The sequence below is a fragment of the Leptopilina heterotoma genome, unplaced genomic scaffold (genome assembly GCF_015476425.1).
Source record: "Leptopilina heterotoma isolate Lh14 unplaced genomic scaffold, ASM1547642v1 Lhet_81, whole genome shotgun sequence".
In the NCBI taxonomy this organism is placed as follows: domain Eukaryota; kingdom Metazoa; phylum Arthropoda; class Insecta; order Hymenoptera; family Figitidae; genus Leptopilina; species Leptopilina heterotoma.
Window position 1 is genome coordinate 1707713 of NW_025111185.1, and position 20283 is coordinate 1727995.

General features: G+C 28.0%; 1 protein-coding gene across 5 annotated transcripts in view; it reads left to right on the forward strand.

The window, feature by feature from the left end:
- Positions 1 to 1884: 1884 nt before the first annotated feature.
- The window catches only part of LOC122511358 (optomotor-blind protein-like), a 158163-nt gene continuing 139764 nt past the window's right edge, over positions 1885 to 20283 (forward strand). For 2 of the 5 annotated variants that reach the window (XM_043626538.1, XM_043626536.1), the window contains exon 1: positions 1899 to 3930. In XM_043626538.1, the coding sequence (XP_043482473.1) occupies positions 3207 to 3930 (724 nt within the window). In that variant the 5' untranslated portion in view covers positions 1899 to 3206. Of the gene's footprint in view, positions 3931 to 20283 lie in introns of all 5 variants that reach the window. The other 3 variants (XM_043626539.1, XM_043626535.1, XM_043626537.1) reach the window with 3 other exon arrangements.

Below are 20283 nucleotides of genomic sequence, written 5' to 3' on the forward strand. Positions count from 1 at the left end.
ACGTTTTTTTAAATAAAAGAGAATTTGAACAATTTTTATTGAACAATTTGATTTTCTTTAAGTTGTAAAGAGAATTATTTTTACAAAAATCTTCTATAAATTATCAGGAAAGGGAAAATTATTTATTTATTCAGTCTGTATTTTTAATTATACGCTTTCTTATATTTGCTTTAAGGCGATGGAAAATATTTAATCTCACGCCGATCAGTATTTAAGGCAAATGCAAAAGTCTTGAGTATATAAATTTTTTTTTGTATTTTTAGAATTAAGGCGATGAATAATGTCTAATTTCTCGTTGATTGCATTTTAAGGCAATGCAAAAATCTTAAGAGTATTTAATTTTTTTGTTGTATTTTCAATATTATAAGGCAATGGAATAAGTCTAATTTCATGCTAGTCAGAATTTTTAAGGCAATTAAATTTTATTAAATTAAATTCCTATTAAATAATTTTTTTTTGTATTTTCAAATTATTATAGCGATGAAAAATGTCTAATTTGGCGTTGGTCATAATTTAAGGCAATTCAATTTTTTTGTTGCATTTTTAATATTAAGACGATGAAAAATGTCTAATTTCTCGTCGTTTAGTATTTAAGGCAATGCAAAAGTGTCTTATTATTACATTTTTTTTGTTGTATTTTCATTATTAAGGCAATGGAAAATGTCTAATTTAGCGCCGGTCAGAATTTAAAGCAATTATAAATTTTATTAAATTAAATTCCTATTAAATTTCTTTGTTGTATTTTCAATATTAAAGCGATGAAAAATGTCTAATTTCACACTGGTCATAATTTAAGGAAATGCAAAAGTTTGTGGAGAGTTGATCCTTTAAAAGTGTACGTATTTTCATTTAAAAGATTGCAAACATAACCTAAAATTTTTTGCTTTTAATGCACCTTTTTTTTTAGAGAGGCTCACAAAAATTCTGGTAGATACAATTTTTTCTTTTTGCTATCAGTTTTTTTAGTACATTGCACAACGAGTAAATTGTCTAATGTCACGCCATTCACGTGATTTTATATTTAAATTGTCGTTGCAAAGAAATGATTTTAGTTTCGACGTTATAAAGACAATAGAATAAAAATTGATTTCCTCTAATAGTAGCAGCAGTAGCATGAAGTAAAAAATATAGTCGTTGATTCACGCGATAAAAAAAATTGTCTAGTCTCACGTCCTGCAGGGAACCTTATAATTACATACAAGTATACACAGTTCTTTTCTCGAAAAAAAAAGTTTAGTCACACATATCCATTATAGGCCGATTAAAGATAATTCTAAGTAATCCCTCTGCGCCTGCGAGAGAGTAGAGGCTGACACTATTAATTTATACCTACCTCTTAACATTGCCAATTTGGCAACCTGTTAACAACGGAAAACGTCGCACTCGTGCGAGTTTATGATGGTCAGCGAGCTTTGGCAACCCGTTAGTCATTTTGTGCAATTATTATACTATATATATATATATAGTGAAACCGTGTTCTTTGTGTATACACACAGTTTGTATATATAGGTCGGATGAACGCTTGGGGCGTCGCTTTAAAACACTCTGCGCGCGAAGGACGACAACGACGACAGTGAGGAGGACGACAACGACAACGACGATGATGACGACGACCGTGGTGACGACGCGCGGGGAATGGGATTGTGTATATACGACGAGTAGGTGGGCTGTGGGTCGAAGGGAGGGCCGAGGGGTGGCTATAAACCATCACGTGGGGGAACTCCAACTCGATGGTGGGGGTCACACACGGGCGGGGTTTTCGATCTCACTTCCCCTTCGTTCCTCTTTTGCACTGTCTTGCAGTTTTTATCCGCAGGTTTCACTTCGACAGCGTTAAAGCGCAAACTGAACCTCACGAAAAGCATCCTCGTTGCGTGAACTTCAACACTGAAAGTCAAAACACTAAACACTTTAACAGTTTTGTTTTTCCACGCTATTTTTTGAAAAAAAATTTTCTCTCCGTTTTCTTTCGTAAATAATGTTTTTCTCCTCTTTCTAGAGTTAAAAATGGATTAACTTTGATGAAGATTAGGGAAAAACGGAAAGAAAAGTAAAAGGAAAAACGCTAGCAAATCGCTAGGAAAAAACGTAGAAAAAACTAGTGGAAAAAGTTGGAGGAAAAAAATAAATTTGAGGATATATGGAGTTTTCTCACCCCAGCGTGTCTTGGTCGTCAAGCTCTGAGAGAGGGTGGTGTTAATGGGCGTACTCGCGGTTAACACCCTTGAAGGTCGAAGGTGGGGATATCTTGGGACGGTGACGAAAGGAAGCGTTTCGGATCCCAAAGGATGGCGGGGGTGTTGTTGACGAGGGGATGAGAGAGAAAGAGAGTGAGTGAGAGAGGGGGAAGTGGAGCGTCGGAAAAGGCGTCACGTACAACGCCACCCGGATTGGCGCCGGAACACCAATCCGCGCGGTGAGTGCTCATTATCGCCCAACTGAGACTGGAGCGAGAGGATGCCCCCCCACTCTTGAGCCACAAGTCAGTCGATCCCCACTCTTTGGCCATGGCGATACGTAGGGGAAGGGAGGAGGAGCCCCGACAGCTTCAGTCTTCGCGTTGCTGCCCTCCAGCATTCACGCCTCCCGCGTCCGTTCCACGGCCTGTGCGCCTCTTTTGCCCTGCTGTATACGCACACGCGGCACACAGTTCCCCGGGACTTTAGCACACCGACACCTTCGCGGGAGGTGTGGGGGTGAGCCCCAGAGGAGGTGTCAATCCTAGCGCTGCTCAGTGACCATCGCGGCGCCACCCAAGTAACACCTTCACCTTTCACGATCCCGCGAAAAACGTTGAATCTTTCTCTCGCTGGGTCGCCGGCCGTCGGATCGCGACAATTTACTGAAAAATAAATATCATGTGCTTTAATTTTGTGACTGTCCGTGGATGACGTTTTGGTTTTTTTTACAAAAGTGTCGAGTGAAGAAATAGTGCCGTGTTTGAAACTCGAATCAGTGATCAGAGGGAGTTTTGTTTTTTTTGGAAGTGTTATTTTTTTGTGCAGTGCCTCTGATGCGAGTGAATGACAGAAAATGTCACAGCAACAAGAAATTTTGATGAAATAGTTAATGTCTAGTTATATTTTGGATAGAAATGTGACTCCGTCGTTGGTGGTAAATAAAACAGACAGTGTGAGTGAAGAATAAGTGTGTAGGGCAAAGGTTTTTGAGTCTCTCGCGCGACTCAGAACATCTCGACCATCTCGATGAGATTCGAACTAGACACGGCGTGCAGGGGTACCCACTGCGCCAGCACTCCGCTACCTGCACTGCATCAACATCATCGTCTTGGGTCTCATTTGGAGGAGACCTCCTCCTGCTCCGCGAAGGGCATCGAGACATTTCAAATTCGATTAAGAGAAACAGTTGAGACTAACGTGGTTGAGGGTGCCAAGACGGTGCTCAGGGGGGAGGCGGGGGGGCCTGGAATGGCGTACCCCGCACCAGCGACAGCTTTGAATCGGCACTCACCCTTTTCCTCCTCCTCGGCTACCTCGATTGCAAATTCGGGTCCAGGTAATCCCAACGGACATCTCACTGTGTCTAGTGCTCATCTTCCGGCACCGGCGGCACCAAGACCCACAGACTTTAGTGTTTCCACCCTATTGACAGCGGCGAGTACACATCCACCGCTTCTTGGTGGTTCGTCGTCGCAAGGGAGCATTTCACCGCCACCTGGTGGACCTGGAAGTCCAGCAGCGGCACCAGAAACTCCGCCACCCTTATCCCTGCAACGTGAACTTTCGCATAATTCATCAGCGGTAGCCGCTGCTAGTTACTTTGGTGCTTTAGCAGCCGCCGGCTTCTATAATCATAGTGCACATCTACCACCAGTGAGTTCGCCTAGTGCTCATCATCTACAGAGCAAAGCCATCCTCGCTGGAGCTCATCATCATCCGCAATTTAATCCGCAAGCTCTCGCACATCCAGGTAAACATTATATTTCTACCCCTGCTCATTAGCGCAAAGTCAATTCTTCGATATATTGTCTTCTTTTCTTTTTTCCATTTCGTACAAAAAACTATAGTGGAGGAATTTGTTGTAATAACCAGTTTTTGTGGTGATTTTAATCACGCGAAACAACCGGTGCGGAATATTGTATAAATGTACGTGTTTACGTGTGCGTATTTGTTGTCATTAGCGAGAAACCGGAAATGTCTGATCAGGTCTTTAGACACCAGATGGATAACTTAGGAAGTCACTTTCGATAAGAAAACTCGAGTAACTTGCAGTAGCTCTTTTTTTATCTTGGGGGAATTGTTTTATATTCTTGAAAAGTTTTCCACTTCGCAATTATCGGATGAATTTGTCTCTTATTTCATCGTAGAAATAAAATTAGAGGGAATTTTCTGAAAGTTATTATTTAACAAGCTCGTTTAAAAACTGTTAACAAGTTTCAGAGCTATATATTATTAAGAGGGAAATATTAATTTAAAAAACATTTTTAAATATCAAATATTTTATTTAGAGGGAAAAAAATATAAAGTTTTGTTATAGTATAGTTGCGGCGTTTGTACTTTTAAAGTTTGCGAAAGTTTATTTTTACTAGCAGTTGCTAGTGTTTATACAATTTTAGAGACAAAAATTTAATGAAACAAATCTTTCGGAATTTTGATGCGTTTAGCAATATTACACTGAAAAAATGTTCCTATATAGGAACAACATTAATTATTTTTTGAACGACTTTTAAATTTCTATTTTTTGTCAAAAAAATTATTTTTTTGTTAATTACAAAAGTTAATTCTCAACTAAGTAAAGGTTCAATTTTAATTAATTGTCTTTTTTCGATAGTAATTTTTAAAAATATTTAAGCAGAAAAACAATTACGATCATTTGAACGTTCAAAAATTATGAAGCATCTGAAAAAAATTTATTTGATTCAAGTAACTTGTCTATTATCGAATAAATATTTACTTAAATCATTTTTATTTCAAATAAAATAATTTTTATCAAAATCGAATAAATTGTATATTTGAATCAATAATTTCAGTATTTGATTCAAAAAATACGAATTAATTGATTTCGATTAAAATTGTTCGAAGAGAGTAAATATTTTTTTGATTAGACCAGAATTTATATTTGTCAATCAATTCAATTTAATTGTCAAATAAATTGAATTTAATTCAAATAAAATTTTTTAGAGTAAAATTCGCGTTTACTTCAACAAGGAGAAAATAAATATTGAACATTATTTAATTAAACAGTTTAACTAAGCTTTTTGAATATAACAATTAGTAATTTTCGAAAATGTTTATATCGGAAAAAAATTTTTCATTTGACATTCAAAATTCGTGCGCGAATCATGTTTTGCAAGGAATTTTTTTTATGAACTCTTACTTTGTTTTTTAATTCAAATATTTGAAATTAATTAAAATCTTCGATGACAACTTCACCATTTTACAAAATTTCAGAGAATTCGCATAAATTTTATCAATATTTTTATAAAATGATGATCCAAAGATTCAGAATTTGTTGAAAGAAACGAAATTTTTTGCTGATAAAATTTTCCTGAAGTTTTGAACGTTCAAAGAAGGACATTTTTTTTTCTGGTTAAATATTTTCAAAAAATGTATTTAAATGGAAAATAATGTAAATTAAACATTTACTGAGTTAAAAATTAATTTTTTTTCATCTGGAAAATAATTTTTTTTTAATAAAATACAAATTAAAAAAGGAGTAGCGAAATTTTTCGTTAATTTGAACTTTCGAATTTTTAGAACAGAACGATATGAATATTTTCAAAAATTGATGATTGTTATAAAATATAAAACAAAATTTTTAAAATCTTTATAATCTATTTTTTAATACGTGACGAAATATTATTGCAATAAAAATTTGACTTGAATAAATTAATAAATTTTGTCCATTCGAACGTTCAGAACTTTTTAGGATTTTCAAACTGGATATAATTTAAAAAACTTACAAAAATAGCAAAAATATAATTTTGCATAAATATTGAACGTTTAAGAAGGAAAGTAAAATTTAAACTATTTTAACTGTAAATAATAATAGAATCAGCTCCTTTAAAAAAAACTATATCCATTTAGTAAAATAAATATGTTCAAAATAAAATATATTTTATGTAATAAAAATAAATTAATAGAAATTACTGAATTTAAAATATAAAAATCACTGACTTTAAATTATAATATTTAAGTAAATCGTAAATTAAAATTAGGTCAGACTAATTCAATTTCGACAATTTTTTAAAATATTTAATGAAAACAATATGAAAAACCAATTTGGAAAAAAGTTTTTTTTTTTGTAAATGATAAAAGCCAAGGTGACGAAAATTGTGTTGACAATTTATTATATACATCCAAATGTAAAAATTATCAAGACAAAAGAATAATGTTATTTTAATGATTATATTCCTGATTGTACTGACATGACTATAGATTTATTGTATTTATTACAATATTCATCCTATATATGAGGGAACATAGAAATCTGTGCAATAAACATCAGATGTCTTTAGAATCGTATTGATCACTGCAATAATATTATTCACGTCCCTATTTTACAATAAAAGCAATAGTATTTGTGATGCAATGTCATCAAAAACGAGAACTGTCAAATCATCGATTAAGTAATAGAAAATATTTTCATTTCTTTTTATAAATACAAAATAAAATAAATATTTAGAAAAATATATATAAAAGTAAATGTATAAAAAAATAAATATAAAAAGAATAAATATATTTATAGCTAGAAAATATAATCAGAACAAGGGAAAGTAGATTTATAGAAAAATGAATAAGTTTTTTTCCTGAGAAAATGAAAAGAGAAAAAAAAAATAAAAATTGTTTTCGTCTCTAATTATTTAGATGAAAATTCGATTTGAAAATATATGAAAATAAATGAAAATAAATTTTTACAGTTATCAGTGGTGTGTGATACGTGTGAATTCATTTGTTTTGTGGCCTTGCAATATATTTCTCGTGCTAAAAACTCGTTGTAGATAATGCCAAATGACAAGTTGAACGTCATTCGTTCCATTTATGATATACTTAATTCTTTAAAATGCGTGAGAATGGATATTAGAATATTTATTTATTTTTATGACAAGTGACCTTACTGACGGTGTAACTTTCTTATCAAATTCAATGCGAGTAAAGTCTGTCATTTTACAAGTTCATGTTTGAATTTACATTTCTTTTTCCATTTTCTCTTTTTCATTTAAAAAATTAGAGACAAAAATTACTATTTTTCTTTGGAAAATAATAATTAAAATAGAAAATAAAATACAAAATCTTTTATGGGAAAGGAAAAATGACAGTAGAATATTTTTTTAGAAATTAATAAAGTGATTATTATGTTATGTAAATATTAGCAGAGATGAAGTAATAACGCAAATATTTAAAGTTAATGTAAGGCTTGTTGGAATAAAAAAAAATACACTTCTGTGATAATTGCAATGTTTGTCGCGCACAATTCATGTTATCAGACCAAGTATTATATCACTCTTGCGAGTTTAATTGAATTAATTGATTAACAGAATTGAAAATTATCTCTGGGAAATCTGTAATTTATATAACTCATGTGCTGCGTGTCGTGCGTCGTTTGAATTAAAACTATTTTGACAGCAGATCTTAATTTCTGAAATTAGTGTAATTATTGTACTTAACAATATAATTTATACAATTGACTGTATAGAGAAAAAAATTCCTCTTAATGAAAACATTAATATTTCATGAATGAAGAGTTGAATTTATCGATAAATTGAAGAAAAAAGAGAATATTTATAACTAAATTTTTATATATGCGATATGGGAAGGGAAAATTATTCTAGATTTTTGTTAATGTGAAAATTTTCGGATTTTAACAATCGAATTTTGAATGCAAAATCGAGAATAGATAAAAATAAGAAATGATAAATGTTTGGAATAAAATTATTAATTACTCAATTACAAATAAGTGCGGAGAGTGAACAAATAATTTTAAAAAAAGAACTGAACGTAAAAATATTTTTTTTCTTAATTTTGATAATAATTTCATATAAATAAGTATATTCTACACTTTTTAGCAAATTTTCTCACAATATTTTCGATAACTAAGAAAGTACTAACGCATTTAACGAGATTTTTACCATAAGAAATAGTGCGTAACGCAGAAAAAAATCTTTCCGTCGGATGTGAGACTTGCCACTGACTTTTTTTTCTTTTTATCGACAGTTGAAGCGACAAACTTCATTTCAATTTTTTTAATTGTAATTTTTTTCTTAAATTTTTTAAGAGGGATTTTAATTACAATTTTTCGAAAATAGGATTTATTCTGACGAATATATTTTTCTTTTTGTATAAAAGTTAATAATTTTCAATTAATAGTTTTCAACCAAGATGCACAATACTTTTTTTTAAATTTGTGTTTTAAATGTTTGTGTGTTTAAATATTATTCAAAAACAGGGTGGCCACATGTCAGTAAAGTCAGGGAAATGTCAGGGATAAAAATATTTTGTCAGTAAACTCAGGGAAATGTCAGGAAAAATTTTTTTGTCAGGGCAATTAAAGAAATTAAGACAGTCATGCAATACATTTTTGGCTCTAAACAAAAAAATTTTTGTCAGGGAAATTCGTTGTTATGTCAATAAAATGTCAGGGAAATGTCAGGAAAATTGATAAAGTCAATCTTGCGGCCACCCTGAAAAAATTTTTGCTTTATTTATTTTAATGGAAAATTTAAATAAAAAATTCTCTGAAAGAAACATTGCAATTGAAGGGAAAATATCAAGTTTAATAATTTGTTAATGTTAATCAGAATCAATATTATTTATTAAAATAATTATTTTTTTAAATTATTATTTGTCGAAAACTATTATGTATAGACAATATTATTCATTATTGTTAAGATTATTATTTATTGTATAATATAACTTATTACATATAAATAATATGTATCGCGCATGTTAGATTAAAATTATGCGTATATTATAGACGAAAGTGCTATTATTTGAAAACACTATTAACTAATTGAAGCTAAAATATTATTTATACAGAATGTACTAATAGTTACGTGTCAACGATTAATTAACAATTTTGTTTGGAATTACAATTATTCAAACATAGTAAATATGTATTTGTAAAATTATTGTCTTCGCATCAGATGTGAAATATTTTACACTATATTTCTGCATGTATTGTGTAATTGAATTCCAAATTTAGATTCATTTTATTTTTCCGCACTTTTTAGAAGAAGAATATTATTTCTAAGTTAATTATTTTTCTACTGTCTACTTTAAAAGTAAACAAAAATGATTATTTTAGAGAAAGAAAATGCTGCGAGTAATTTTTAAAAACAAATTTTTTTTTTGATTTATTTTTTATTTATTTATGTATTTATTTATTTATTTTTGTAGGATCAATAATAAAAAATCTTAATGTTTAATTGAAAGAAATTTTTTGTCAATATAAATATATGCAAAAATTACATGTTTGTAAAGTTCGCAACATTTATAATTTACTAGATGGAAGGAGAAATATTTTTCTACTAAAATTTCTATAAATTTTTATTTAAAAAAATATGTTTCTTGGTGAATAATTTATGAAGGAAAAATTCTATAATTGTTCTTGGGGTGAAAAATATTTTTTTCTTTCAATCTTTGATTGTGAACGTATTGTAAACAAAATAGTGGATTTTTTATATTTGATGTAATATATTATTTGAATAAGATTTTTTTTATTTGATTGTATTTATTTTTCTAAACTTTTTAAATAAAAAACTAAATTTTTGAATGTTTAACTGAGCGAATAGCGAAATTTATTTTTAAATTTCAAATAATATTGCGTCACGTTTTTTAAAAAAATAAATTATAAAGTTTCGAATTTTTACAATTTAGGTTTCTGAAAATGTTAATATCGAAAAAATTATTTCCTATAGTTGAACTTTCAGAATTTTCATAATTTATTTTTATTATTAAAATATTAAAATATGTTTAAGACACGAGATTGAAGTTCGCAACGTTTTTTTTATAAAGAAAAACGATTTTAGCTTGAAATTTAAATTATTTGTATAGATAATTGTTCTCTGGAAAAAAGTTAATTCTTTAAAAATTTAGAAACATCAAAATTGGAGATAAATTATTTCGAAAAAGAATTCTTTTTTTTTTTGTTTTCAAAAACGTGTTGCGCACTTCAGTCTCAAGTTCAGACTATATAATTTATAATTTCAAATTTAAACTGTCAATTAAAAATCTCTCTCATCGAAATGAAATTAATAAGTTTTTTCGCAGATATCAAGTCATCAGTTTTATTTCGAATAATTCTAGAAAACTGCTTCGAAAATTGGAATAAAAACGAGAATCTTGTTATAAAATTGCATATATACGTGAATAAGTTTGTCTTCGCACGTTTATTGAAATTTTGTTTTAAGAGAGAATAGAGATTATGACTATGGTCCAGGTAATTCACAAAAGGTCGTGTTTAAAATGAACTGGACTTAAAATTCTGTGCTGAACGAATGAAATAAATAAGTATGTGTATATATATTCGAAGGATATGTATGTATGTATAGCTTTGTCCAAGCAAAAGCAAAATACTCTGTGTGTGATGCAAACGTAAATTTATGCATAGCGCCTTCTTGATTTTCTTTGAAGAAATTTATAGCCAGTTTCGTTTGCTTCCCGCTGACAGGCGAGAAGGAAGACGCCGATAGAACACGAATTTAAATTAAGATTTGTTATAAAAGAGAATCCTCGATGATCCAGGCATCATTGAAGCCAAATGTATACGCTAATTTTATGGGTCAAAGAAGAATCAGAATTCCCACGCCTTTTTTGTCGCCCCGCTTTTCATCAAATTTGTTTCATCACATATTATTTCTGTTTGCAAGGAAACAAAAGGATTTCATTAAAATATGGCAGAGAAAAAACAATATTTGGAAGAGGATATTCTTTATATATACTCTTTAGACTCTTGGAATATTTGACTGAATCAGAACGAAAAAAAAATTGTTTAGATCTACAATCAACATCATCAATCCGCAGGCCTCGGATAATTTCCGACTTTTTTGGACTTTTGTAGACTATTTTTAAAAAAGGCGACTTTTTCCCACGAAAATTGCTACTATTTCGACTTTTCTTCCCTATTTTGCAACAAAATACAATTTTTTTGGTATGAAATGCTACTTATTTTAAATTTCAAAGCCTGTGAAAAATAACTGTATAGTCGAATCTTTTCCTCTAAAATGACTCACATTTTTTTTTTTTTTGCAAAACTTTTAGCGCATAATTTGCAATTTTTATTAAAGAAAATTAAATTCTTGTATTTAAATAATTAAATTCTGGAAGAACTTTCTGAAAATTATTAATATTAATATTAACTAATTTAGAGAACAAATTTTAATTAAATCTTTTGAAAGATAAGTTTTTGAAGAGTTTTTAGTGGAAATTTTTCAGAAACAATTAGGTTCCAATAATTCTGAACAATTCAGTTTTCGAAAAATTTATATTAACATTTTTTTGAAATTAGTTATTTATGAGAGAAATTTGACAAATTTTTATAATAATGAAATTAAAAGAACTTTCACACAATTAATAAAAACAATTGATTTAGGGAAGAATTTTAGTTAAAAATTGTCGAAAATAATTTAATTTTTTTGGAGAAGTTACAAAAAGGAATTATTAGAAACAATTAAATTTCAAAATTCTTAAGAATTCAGATTTTTAAAAAGTTTCAAATGAAATCTTTCTAAAATTAGTTGCATTTTCGAATATAAAATAAATTGAAAAATTTTCAAATAATCGAAATTTTAGTAAAATTAAATTCAAAACAATTGGATTTTAGGGGAACTTTTTTTTATTCTTTTTTTAATAATTTAATTCTTGAAGAACTTTTAAAAATTATAGAAAATAATTGATTTAGAAAAGAATTTTCGTAAAAAATGATTCAATTCTCAAAGAACTTTCTAAAAATTATAAAAAATAATTTATTTAGTACCTAAATAATTTTTGTAAAAATTGTAGAAAATAATTAAAAATTTTGTATTTAAATATGTAATTGAATTCTCGAAGGACTTTCGGAAAATTATTTAAAATAATTGATTTGGGAAATAATTTTAGTAAAAAATTGTAGAAAATAATTTAATTTTTGTATTCAAATAATTTTATTCTCTAAGAACTTTCGGAAAATTATTCAAAATAATTTAGTTAGAAAAGAATTTTAATTAAAATTGTGGAAAATAATATGAATTTTGGTCTTTTGAATACGGACTTGTTAGGTATATAGAAATTTGTAGAAGTAAATAAATTTCCACAATTCTGAACTATTCACTATTCGAAAAATTTAAATTTAAATTCTTTTGAAATGAGTTGAATTTTTAAAAATATATCTGAAAAAATTTGGAAAAATCAAAATTTCGTAAAATTAAATTAAATGCAATTGAATTTTAGACGTAAATTTTAATTTACATTTCTTTTTCTTAAATAATCGAATTCTTAAAGAACTTTCAGAAAAAAATTTTAAAAATTGATTTTGAAAATAATTTTAGGTAAGGATTCTAGAAATGAATTTAATTTAAGAGAAATTACAGTTAGAATTTTTTATAGAAATAATAAAATTTCAGAAAGTTTGAAAATGGAATTTTTTTGATTTTCAACTCATGAGAAAGTAAATATGTATTTTACAAAATTATTTAACTTTCAATTGAATTATTAAATAAAAAAATATAATATAATATAATAAATTATTATATTAATTATTTAAATAATCGAATTCAGAAATTCTAAAAAAATGTTTTTAAAAATTTTTAATTAAAACTGTTTAATTACTTTTTAATTAACTTTTTAATTAAAACTTTTTAAACTATAATTTGCAAAAAATGTCAAATAATTGTAAATTTCGGCAAATTTTATCAAAATTATATTTTATACTTTGGAATTTAATTAATTGTAAATTTAGTTGTAATTTTTTGAAGAAAAATGTGCCAAAAATTCGAAAAAAGAACAATTTTTTTGAAATAACAAACTGTATTTTAGAGAAACTTGGAATTTAAATTGAAACTATTTTTTTTCGTACTTTGAATCGATTAAAACAACTTTTTTTTGCTTCTTAAAGTCGATCCGAGGCCTGTGAATTCCCAAGAAAGAATTCTTTTTCGGCAATAAAACGAAAAATTCGTATCTTCTCGAAAAGTGCGGATAAAGTTGTCTTTTATAAATTTCTGCACTCGAAACAAGTTTTTTTTTTGCTTCTCTTATGCGCATGTTTCTCATTTTGAGAGGAAATTTTGTAAATGAGGTACTTTATTATTTTGGAGGATCGTTCGTCAATTTAGCAGGACGCGCTTTGAATTTTATGCTTTTCGGTAAAAAAAAAAAAAGAAAAAAAATTTTCGTCGAGAGATTCAGCGACGAATTCAAGTAGCAGTAGTTGTAGTAGTATATATAGTATATGGTTAATCTCACCAAGGGCATGTCGAACGTTTTTCGCATTCGAAATTGACTTGAATATGTAATTTCCGCGGTCTCAAAGTAAACAAAAGGCAAGAAATGCAGACGAATATGGCACTGCGTAATTCGCATTCGAATTACACCTGAAGTATATATTCGTACATTACAGTTCCAAGTGAAATATTGCTCGGGACGTTTCCGTGAATGTAATGTTTCTACTGACTATAAAGAAATAAAAGTAAAAGAAATAACACTTTATAGAAATCCTCGTATACATAATTATATTCTTTATTATATTCTATTTATTCCTGAAATTATATTCTATTTATTCCTGAATGTAATTCTCGTTTTTCTTCGTAATTTTTCTCTTTTTCGGTAAAACCGTTTAGAATCGTATAGAATCGTTTACAATCTTTTAGAATCGTTTAAAATCGCTTAAAATCGTTCAAAATTATATTTTATGGTCAATTTTTTTTTAAGGAAAAAATAGACCCATTAGGAGAATATTATTATTTTATTGCTTATTTGTTTGAAAGTTATGGCAAAGTAGTATTTTTCTTGTAGGAAAAGTTTTCGATCTCGGTGCGCGCACATGTGGGAGAAAGAGATTGCGTGCGATGCTCGAAGGGAAAAAGGCTCATTCAAATATCGTTTTATCAGGAAAATGAAACCTCAAAATAAGTCTCTCTCGAGAAACAATCACCTGCCTTAGTTATTTTGCATTATAAATTAGAAAAGTAGAAACGTCGGGCCATATCTCCGACCATAAATTTCAATAGTTTGTTTTCAATTTTTTTTTATTTGCAAAAAACAGTTTTTCGCGTCCTATTTCTTTTGCGAATAATTTAGAGACAAATATTAATACACGTAAATATATAAAGTAGTGCAGTAAAGTAAAAACTGATTGTAAATTGATAAGCCGCGTTAATTTGCATTGGCAGTAATGGTCAATTTGCGCAAAGAAATCTTGTTATGAATTAAAGAGCAAAAAAAAAAAAAAAAGGGAAAGAAAACGAAATGTATAATGATCAGATTTTAATTTTAATTAAGAAGAACTGTAAAAAAAAAGTTGAGAAGCGGTGGTCATTTGGTTGGACAATAAACTCAACATATAATCTTGTAGCTAACGCAAAAGTGACACATTTCGTTCTGTTTTAAAAGCATCGGTGCATTTATAGGAAAGGCAAATTATGGCAAATCAGAACACAGTCATGCTCGATGAAAGATACTCGTGTTCGGTTTAATAAGCCGTTTCCATCGTAATTATAAATGAACGTGTGAGATCGTCACGGTTAGTTGCTTCGTCTCACTCGCTAATGTTACGAGACACTCGTTCAAAGATAAGTGCTAAACGATAATGGCAATTAACGTTGTCTATAGATACAACCCAGAGCATGTACAGCCTTGAGACCAAGAAATTGCAATTATATATATGCTTTTATTTATTTATTTGTATTACAAATATATATTCATCTTTTTCAATTTATTTTATTCGAGCGCAGTTGGATTTTTTCGATTATATTTTCATGTAGAGTTCTGAGATTTATTTTTCACAATATTTTCATTTGTTTTGCAGTGTATCGTATATATGCGTGGAGGGATCTGTTTGAATTTCCAATTGTCTGTGAGCTGACGCAATCTGAGAATTAATTCACCTCTTAATATTTACCTTATTCTGGTAATTGAATTCTTCTGGCCAAAATCTTCATCCGATATTGCCCTCTCTCTCTCACTCTGGCGTATCTTCATTCTGAATTTGGATAATAGCCGATAATTGCAATTATCGCCGCAGAATTATTAAAATACGTTTCGTATTATCGTTAATTGAAACCAATATTAATCTTCTAATTTAATTAAATGCATTCAAATTGTAATCAATTAATTTGATTATTTCAACCAGTTTTAATAATAAATTGGATTATTTGGAGTAATTAAATATTGATTATTTAATCAATTTATTTTAATACATTATATCTAATCGCTAATTAAATTCAGATTTATAATAGTCAGGGTTCGCACATGTCAGGGAAATTAGAAAACTGTCAAGGAATTTTGTGAAAAGTATAGTGAAAAAATATTAAATTTCTGCAAAATTGCAACAAAAATTCTACTTTTGTCATTTTACATTTGAAAATCTTGAAAATAATTATTCTTGAATTATTTTTTTCACTTTAGTAACTTTTTAATTATTATCATTTTTAAGTGTCCCTAAAATTCTTTTCAAATAAAAATTTTATATTTTCCTGAAGTTTTGAACGTTCAAATGAACAAAATATTTTTTTACAACATATTGAAATATTTTTAAAAATCACTGAACTGAAATGGAAAATATTGTAATTTAACATTTATTTACTTAAAAAAATAATTTTTTAATTATAAAAAACGATATTTTTTAATGAAATTTAAATTACAGACATAATAAAAATATCGTCGTTCAATAATATTGTGTCACAAATTAATTAAGGAAATAAATTTGCAAAGATTATGAAAGCTAAATTTCGTTTTAGATTTTAATTTATTTTTTTTTTAATTTATTAAATTTTTTTTTTTTTTCTTTCCGTAAAAGTCAGTAATTTTGGAAAATTTCATATTGGCAAAAAATTTCGTTCATTTGAACGTTAAAAACTTCTTGGTCGTGAGTTTTAAAACGAAACCTTGAATTTCTTTCTTATTTTTATTACTAAACGAAATTTCGAGAATATTTTTAGTGCAAAAAAACGCAAAATCAAAATATTCAAAAATGTATCAAAAATAATTAAATTTTGAAAGAGTTACAATTAAAATTGGTAGTTAAATTTAAATGATTTATGATTAAAACTTATTATCCAGAACTTTTGAACGTTCAATAATGAACAAAAAATAGTATATTAAGCAACAAGAGGAGAAAGGCAGCCATTTCTTTACGGTGATTTTTGTGACACGAGTGGAGGTCGAGGGCGCCGTAGGCGCCCCGAGACCGGAACGAGTGTCACAAAAATCATCGTAAAGAAATTGGCTGCCTTTATTCTCGTGTTACTTACGATATTTTTTATTCCTAATGCACAAAAGCGGCGATTTCAGATAGCAGACGACAGGGAGTAAAAGTCATTCACTTGTTCGATTTGTATGAAAATGGCGGCCGATTTCTCCCTTGGGCAAGAAAAATGCATGTGAACAGCTAATTTTCTTGCCCTTGGGAGAACACGGCCGCCATTTTCATACGGTCGAAGAAATGAATGACTTTCCTCCCTGTCGGCTGCTATCAGAAAGCGCCGTTTTTGTGCATGTGGGATAAAAAAATATTTTTTACTGATTTAATTTTTAGTAATAAAAGATTTTTTACTGATAGCAATAAAAATTAAAAACTTAAATTTTTCATTATTTTAGAAACTTTATAATTCTACTATTTACAAATTCTTTATAAATTTCTTCGCAATAATTCAATTATTTTCATAAATAATCAAATTTTGTACAGAAATTCAATGATTTTCATAAATAATAAAACTCATCGCAGAATTTCAATTATTTTTAATACAATTTTAATGAAATTTCTCGAAAAATAGAATTATTTTTTAAAATTTTATTAAAATTCATCAAAGAAATTCAATTATTTTAAAAAGCCTTCCTATAACTTATTTATTAGATTTTAAGTATTATTGTCAATACATTTTGAATTAAATTTCTTGAAAGAATTAAATATTATTTTCAAAAATTTTAATGAAATTCTTTTTAACATTTCAAATATTTTTCAAAATAATTTTAATAAAATTCTTCGTAGAAATTTAATTAAATTCAATAATTTATCAAAATTCAATTATTTTCAATATCTATACTATTTCAATAAAATTTCACAAACTCGAGAATTCAATTATTTTCAAAAGTAATAAAATTCTTGGCTGAAATTCAATTATGGTCAAAGGTTTAAAAAAATTCTTTTCAAAATTTCAATTATCTTTATAAATAATACAATTTTTCTCCAAAATTCAATTAATTTTAAAAATTTTAATAAAATTCTTGGCAAAATTTCAATTATTTACAAAAACTTTTCTCAATTCAATGAAATTTTTTACAGAGATTTAATTATTTATATTTTTAATACAATTTTAATCTAATTTCTCAAAAAATGAAATTATACCTAAAGGTGTTATTAAAATTGGTCAAAAAAATTTTCATTACCTATATTTAAACATTTGTTGATAAAATTCTTCATGAGTGTTCAATTTTAAAAAACATTCAATTCTTCAATAAATTATTTATTTCTGTATTTAAATAATTGAATTCTCGTAGAATTTTCTAATAAACATTGATTTAAATATGAATTTGAGTTAAAATTTTAGATAATAATTGAATATTAAACTCTCTAAACTTGAATTATAGTAAAAATGTTTTCTAATTCCAAATAGTAAACATTTTTACTAATTCAAATTTAGAGAGAAAGTATTATAGCGTGAATTTTTAGAAATAGTTGAATTTTGAAAAGGTTTCAAATTATAAACTTTGAATGTTTTAATTTTTCATAGCTTTTAACTGAAAATTGTGTAGATTTAATTTTTTTGAAAAAGTTTAATTGAATTTTTTTTAAGTTATTTCAAGTTTTTATTTTCTAATATATATTTGATTGAAGAATTTACAAATAATCGATGAAATTTCGTAAAATTGAATTGTAAACAATAGAATTTGGCAATTTTCAAAGAAATTGTTCAAAAATTATTAAAAATAATTAATTTAAACTTTATAAAGAAGAAGTTTAGTTAAAAATTCTGGAAAACAATAATTGAATTGAAGTGATGAAAAAATAATTTTGAATAAGTTACAGTAACAATATTCTTATAATATAAAATAATTATTTTATCAGTCGGTCATTTTTAATTATTATAAAACATGAAGATATCGATTGCTCCGAGTCGAAGACTTGGAGTGATCGATTTCTTCAGGTTTTATAACAATTTTTTATAATTAATTTTGTAAAGTTTGTAATTTTTTTTTAATTGTAAATTTTGTAAAATTTTGTAAAACCTGGAAAATCTGGAAAAGTCAGGGAATTTGAAATGAGCAAAAGCGTGGCAACCTTGAAATCGGAAAATACAGGAAAAAAGAAAAATAAATCGGAGCAACTTTATAATATGTAGAATTGAATTTAATTAATAAGGAAAATTGAATTTGAGTGTTAATAATTTTTGATCAGAACGAAAATTCTTGTCTCTAATAGTGACTTGTCAACGATTTATTATCGCATGCGTGCGATTGAGATTTTTTTGAAGGTGACGAATTGAGAAGTGTCAATACTAACTGGCAAAGACATCTATAAAGGATTGAAGAAAGTGCCACGATTGGCAGTCAGTGGCAAAAACTGGTAACCGCATCGTGCAACATGATTTTTCATATAGCGTTTTGTGGTCAGGACAAACATCGGCTGTCCGCAAGACGATTGCCTCCGTTTCACCAGTGATGATGATGATCATACTGCACCCTATAATATACTCCTATAAAATTATATTTTGCTCCACATGAAATTCTCCAGTCCGATTGTATATTATATAAACAACTCGATTTGATTTCGCGCCATCGTTATTTGTTTTATTCCTCAATTTCAAACCACGAAAATTTGACTTCTCGCGTGAGAGAATTTTATTATGAGCTTTTTTTCATTAAAAGGAAAAAAAAGAAAGTAAAGAGAAAAATTGTAAACATTCAAAGAGTCATTTTAATGTATAAATGAAAATAGGTGCGAAAATTTGTCTACTTCATTATTGAAAAAAAAGAAAATGAAAAGAAAAATTGTAAACATTCAAAGAGTCATTTAGTGTAAATGAAAATATGTGCGAAAATTTGTCTACTCTTTTTGACGCGCACGAGAATAAAGATAGGAATCGAAAAATATTTGTAACTTCATTTGTTTGAGAATGTTTTCAAGTATGAAAATTCTCACAAAGAGTTGAGGGCGAAATTTTGAAAATCACTTTTAAATGTGGCTAATTAGTTTTTCAAGTGTAATATTGTAAGTGCCCAGATTAGAAGGGCTTAAAATTAAAATCCCACCATAAATCTCAGTTTTCTTTAGTAATGACTAATTATCGAATAGTGGATTACATAGATTAAAAACCTCGAGATAATCTATAATCCGATTGAAAAGTATACAAACAAATAAGATTTTAACAAGTGATATTATTAATCCTATAATCTCACCTTCTCGAAAAGAGAGAGCAAAATTTTTTTCCTCTTTAAAAATTGCTATTTGTATACATCAGTTTTGAGAAGGATTTTCTAAATTCCAAACAAAGTATTTTCCACTTCTTCAGATATTCTCAATTTTCCATCAATGAGGCATAAAATTAAATATTTTTAGTATTTTTTTTCTTTGAATTTCGTGCGCAAAGAAAAAAAAAACTTAACTTCTTTTTGGAAAAAGAATTTATTTTCCAATTTTACTCTCTTTCTCTCTCGTGTGTAATGAAAAAGAAATGGGAAATGGAATTGTTTTAAATTGCCAAGTAACTGATTTTTCTAAGTGAAAGAAAGGAGTGGTGTGTGGTTTTTTTCTCAAGCTAAAATTTCCTTCGTGTATGTGTGTGTATTCTCTCGTACTACTCTGGGAGCAATAATAAGTGAATGTTGTTTTCGAGCCGTAAAACAGTTTTTAGGATCGCGATTTGAACATGTCGAAAGCGGTTTTTTTTTCGAGCCTCCATTTTGTTTTCATTATAGCAAACACCTTGACGAGAGAACTCCAGGGCGGGTAATAAAAATGGAGCAAAGCGGTAAAAACGAGGTATTTTGTATTTTACGATCATATTTGAATTCTCGTTGTAGGGAGTCTCCAACGTAGTTTTACGTCAAAGACAATTGCTACTATACATTATTCTATATTGACCTACGAATATACGTCAATCCGTTTTTAACTAGGCACTTAAGGCATATT